Consider the following 5609-nt stretch of genomic DNA (forward strand, 5'->3'; position numbering starts at 1 on the left):
AAAGTATCTGAAATTTCCGTTTCCTTCGGGTAGGTAACAAAGATTATCAAGGCAATTTGCAGTATATTCACATGTCCATCGTTTACAAAATCGCACAGTCAGAAGACTGTGTGTTAGAGAATTATCAACACAGTAACTGATGAGTCTGGTTTTATTGTCAACTTCAATTTTTATCCCCAAATGGCTTCTATAAATTGCCTAAGTACTTATGTTTACCAAAAAATATCAAGATCAAAAATACATTTGGCATCAACAAAATACCACATTTAGTATGAACATGACTTTGTGATTCGCCGAATATCTGTAGGAAATCTAATTGCTTAAAGCAACAATAATAAACTCTTTACTTAGTTATGAGTCTTCTTTTAATACACCTAAGTTAAATTATAATGTAAAACTGTAAGACATAATAATTTTAATGTATAGATATTGTTAAATCATAATTTTAAGAATGTTTGACATGAAGACTGCTAGAACAAAATATTTCAGTTATAACCATAATTGCTGTGTGAAGTTGATCTAAAAATATGCTTTATTTTATTACTGCTTTCCGACTGTCTTCTTCATTATCTCTTGCGTTTTAAACAGATAATTTAACATCTAATTATTGAATTTTTTAGTCTTTCGTCAATTGGTCCCATAACATGCTTTTAAAATTACGTACGAGATAACATTATACACTTTACGTTATATTTGAAGATATACACAAAAATTATATTCAGTAGTGGCGCTAGTTGTTCTCATTTGTGTTTCGTATTGTACTTCGAACTTCTAATACGAGTTCGTAGGTTCACTCCTTAGAATTTTGTATTGTGGCCTGTACAATCTTGTTGAAAATTTGGTGCAAGAATCCAGTAAATCTATTTCAAGTATTAACACGAATAATAGAGCTGATAGTCATATATCATATTTGAATTAAAATGGAACTCAATCCTCAAATGCCCTTCCCTTCTAGTTCTAGAATGCAAGGGCCTAATGGTAATATGAATTCTTGTATTTCTATGAATATGAGTGTTTCAATGAGTATGAGTGCGTCTTCATGTATGCCAAGTGTACGTATGGGTATGCCATTAACAAATGTTGGGCCAGTTATGCCTAGTAGGTATTCAGGCACAGGTTTTGGTTATAATAATGCATGGATGAATCATGGATCTGGGCAGTATATATCTGTAAATAATGAAGGGTTTGACTCAAGTCAACCGTTACAAAAAATAAAACCATCAGTAAGTGATGGACTTCAACTTGGCAGTGCCAATGGCATGACTAAGACTGCTAACATCCAAAAAACCTCTGAAAATAATAGTGCCACTGTTAATAATAAACAAGAGAAAAAGACTTCAGTAGTTAAACCTCTTCCTCCACCACCAACACCATCAGCATTATTGGCACGTATTGGTAAATCAATTCTTGAAAGACAAATGCAAACTAAAGAATATAAAATTAGTAAAACTGTCAAAATTAGTTCTGATAAAATACATTTAAGGTTATCTGATAAATCTTCATCTGAGCCACTACCACCTGGTGAAGATGATGAAAAAATACGCAATGAACTAAAACTTAAAAGTCTTGAACTAAAGAGAAAAGAAGAAACAAGTAAACTTCAATTAAAATCTAACATTGTGACTTCAAGTAAAATTCCATTTGAAAGTAACTTTGACATGAAATTACCAGGATTTGTAAAAGCAGATGTAGATATGTATGGTCCCATGTCTGGAATGTTAATGCAGAGTGGTCTATATCCCATGCGTGGGCCAAGTCACATGCCAGAATCAGCAATATTTAGTGTTCCAAAACATGTGTATGAGATGGGAATGTTTAATGTTCCTGGTCCAATAGGAATGTTTTCAAGTCCAGGACACAAAGGTGGAGTGGGAAATGTAATAATGAATGATCCATCATGTGGGTCTATACTAGGTATGGGAAATATGAGAGGACATGACTTTCCACCTTCTCAGTTTGATTGTGGAGTAAGACCAATAGGGCCCCCAGGGAGCTATGGACCCAGAATTGGTAACATGCAACAATTTGAAGGTCCTCGACCACCAAGGCCTGAAAATTTTACAGGTATGTGTCAAGGACCAGGCCCTATACATGGTCCTGATATGATGCCATTCAGGTATCCTAGGGCAACTCCAGATGTAAGAGGAAGATTTAAAGGGCCAGAACCTGGTAGGAGTGATATGGGTATGATAAATCAGCCAGTGCCATTTGTTCCTAATTGTCCAGATGGCCCTGTTGATTATGAATGTGTAGGGGAGGAACATGAAAAACCAAACAAAAAAAAGAATGCAAAACTAGTTTCAAGAAAAATGTCATCACAACAAGCAAACAATGATGAGCCTCCATATGATCCTAAGAAGGTATTTCCTTACAGTTATCATAATTAGTAGTATAATCACAAGTATCGTTTTGTGTATGTTTTTCTTAAGTGTAATAGTAGTAGCTTAAGAAACAAATGTTAAAAGTTCAAGGTTAGAGAAGTCTATCTGGCTCACTGATGTCACCTCTCATCCAGCAGGTCAAGAACGAAAACGAAAAGAGTTTAAGGAATGAAAACTAAAACATAACTTTAGGCATACACTTCACCAATTTAAAACTCTAAATTTAAAAATATTTTAACCAAAGAATTAGTTTTTAAAAAACATTTATTTTTCATCATATTCCAGTTCATATGACCAATTTAAACAAATCAACCATTCAGAAGATTATCCAAATACTAATAATGTTTACAACCAAGTCGTCTAATAATTAGGCTATGATATTCAATGATCTGCAAAATATTTAGTATTTGTAAGTTTTATTGCCGTTGTTGGCAATAATTTATATGTGTAATAATAAATATAGTATTAAAATTGTCATAAGTGAGATACTTGAATGGATATAGTGTAAAACTTGTATAATTGTAGCTAAGGAAGTAATTTGTAGCTGACCATGAGAGTATAGTCAGTATAGTAAGGGATGGTGAAAGAAACTTTCTCTGTATAAAAGTGTAATAAATATTAAAATATTTAGTATTACCGTGCATATTATCTTCCAATACTGTGAAAGATTGTAGCATAGATTTTTGTATACTCAGAAAAATTATAGAACAGTAAATTTCAAACATTTTATTAGATTGTGAACACTGCCCAAAATTGTTGAGGCTTACAATAACAAGTCACCCAAAACTCTTTAAATAATTTTCAGTTTATAGTTTATGAGTGCTAAAATGTTGGCCCTATATTTAATGCAGTAGTCAGGATTATAGCATGTGGTCATGTAATAGTGCTTGTAACTGCCTTTTAAAATCCACAAGATAAAATTTAGCTATTGTGTGAAATATCAAACATAAAAATTAGTAATATTGCCCCAGTAAAGCAGTACTATATTCTACTGTGGTCAAACTTGGGTTTCAAGTTAAAATTTCCTATATATATATGTGTGTGAGTGCATGAAGGAAGCCAAAGAAACAACAAGTTATGGCCATGTAATAAAGATAATTTCCCTGTAATATTACCACCTTTTTAAAGCACATATTTATGACTCATTGTAAATGTTTTTACTGCACAAGAAATTTATTTGGTGCATCAAATACATAAGACACCAAACCAATACATACAAACCCATTTGTTCTTTTATAACAATGTAAAACACAATGTTGAATGAATAAGTGACCTTGACACCTAATTCCAATAACTTTTCCGTTGTTTAACCTAAATAACCAATGTACAATTCACTCATGAAACATTTAACTATAAAAGTATTTTACCAAAACATCTAGTGACTTAAATGCACAACGTTTAATACCTGGATTAATGTAGAAAGAACCTTTAGACGCTGTTAGGAAAATCTCAATACCTCAGTCTATCTTAAAACTAAATATCATGTTATTTTAATTTTCCTAAAAATTTTTGTTCTACTAAGTAAAACCTTAGATTACAGAGTAATTAATTAATGTTTCAATTTAACTTGTGCAAACATGGGCACCCGCAGGAAGGGGCAAGGGGTTCACTTGACCCCACCCTGGATTTTCAAAAAGAAAAAAAATTGCTAGACATGTAAATTTATTCTTCAATGTTATAGGAAAATCATAAGGTTTTTGTATTTTGATTTCATAATTTTTTCAAACTTGAGTTACTTGCTTCCCCCTAATTTTTTTTCTCTGGGCACCCTTTGTGTGCAAAGTATCTAATAATATTTTGACAAAAGCAACAGTTTTCTGAGTATGTCAGTTCATGAATATGGTGACAAGGCTGGTTAGGTGATCCTTGTTCGTGGTGGCTTTGAATTCATTCTTAATTAGTTCTGTGCACAAGAATTATTGTTCCCCAGAACAGTTAATGCACATTACTGACAGGTAAATATGCAGGACAGTAGTGAAATTCAGGAATGTGGAAATGATGTTCTGAAAGCTGGTAAGGAAGCCAGATAAGCTATACACAAGTTTTTGATTGGTGCAAACAATCTGTTGAAAGAATATCCATAATTGTTTAGAAATTCTAGTCATGAAATCTGTCTCTTTCCTTTAGAAAAACTTCAATGCAAATCTGGCAATCTTGATCCTGCAGGGTATTGGGTGATTGTCTCTACTGTCATTTGGCATCACAATATTTCCTCAGCACTGCACTTTTCATTGCATAATCATCCAGAAATGTTTTCAGAGATTCCATTAATTCAACCATCACTGACAGCTCAATGTTTTGTGTTTGGATGGATTTACTAATTTTGTCTAATCTCTCCAGTTTCTATGTGATTCATTTGACTATTGATGTGTTTCACCACATTTCTGGTTTCTGGTGGTTAATGATCTCTGTTTTCTGCAGTTGTATCCAGAGCCTTCTCTATGTGTGAATAACTATTCTTAAACACCTTAACAGGATCAGATCTTGCTTGCCTCGTATTTGAAAGTTAGTTATTAATAATGTTATCTTTCCCCAGATTTCTGCGAAGTATTTCCCAGTGATAAACAGAAGCAGAAAACTATTGTAAATTCTTGACAAAACTCCAAAGAAAGGTGTGACATCTCTGCAACTTTCAGCATATTGTTTCCTATGAATGTCCATTGCAAGGAATATAAATTGCTGTGGGATGAAGATGGCTTGTACACCTTTATATCAGGTCATCAAAAAGTTAATGTTGCATTTTGGAACACTTTCATCAACCACCCCCCAAAAAAACATGCATCATGTATAATAGTTAAATGAACTGCCTAAACATCACGTTAGTGTAGCCTATATAATGTGTAAAGTTTAGTCTACTCTAATCCCTTATAGGGATGGCACACTACCAGACACACATTGAGCATGTAATGCTGTTTGAATACAAGAAGGGAAACAATGCCTCTTTAGCTACAAAGAATATCAAAAGAAGGTTATGGAAATGTTTCGAATATTTGTAAGTGTCAACAATGGTTCAGCAAATTTCATTCAGGTGATTTTAGCCTTGAAAACTGTGATGGCAGGGGCCAACATGTTGGAATTGATATTGATGCTCTGAAGATGCTTGTTGAGTCTAACCCAAGGCAACACACTCATGAAATGGCCCTGAAATTGCATGTCTCTCATGAAACAATACGTAGACCTCTCAGGAATATGGGAAAAAACCATAAAGAAGGTGTTTGGGTGCCTCAC

The 5609-nt window shown here is 33.4% G+C and overlaps 1 protein-coding gene across 4 annotated transcripts in view; it reads left to right on the plus strand.

The window, feature by feature from the left end:
* The first annotated feature begins 742 nt into the window (after positions 1-742).
* LOC106465008 overlaps positions 743-5609 on the plus strand; it is a 106637-nt gene continuing 101770 nt past the window's right edge. For all 4 annotated transcript variants that reach the window (XR_002611886.1, XR_002611884.1, XR_002611885.1 and 1 more), the window contains exon 1: positions 743-2360. Coding sequence is in view for 1 of the 4 variants with exons in the window: in XM_013925198.2 (XP_013780652.1) it covers positions 921-2360 (1440 nt within the window). In the remaining 3 variants the exon portion in view is untranslated. The remainder of the gene's footprint in view (positions 2361-5609) is intronic.

The sequence above is a fragment of the Limulus polyphemus genome, unplaced genomic scaffold, assembly GCF_000517525.1.
Source record: "Limulus polyphemus unplaced genomic scaffold, Limulus_polyphemus-2.1.2 Scaffold1810, whole genome shotgun sequence".
NCBI lineage: Eukaryota > Metazoa > Arthropoda > Merostomata > Xiphosura > Limulidae > Limulus > Limulus polyphemus.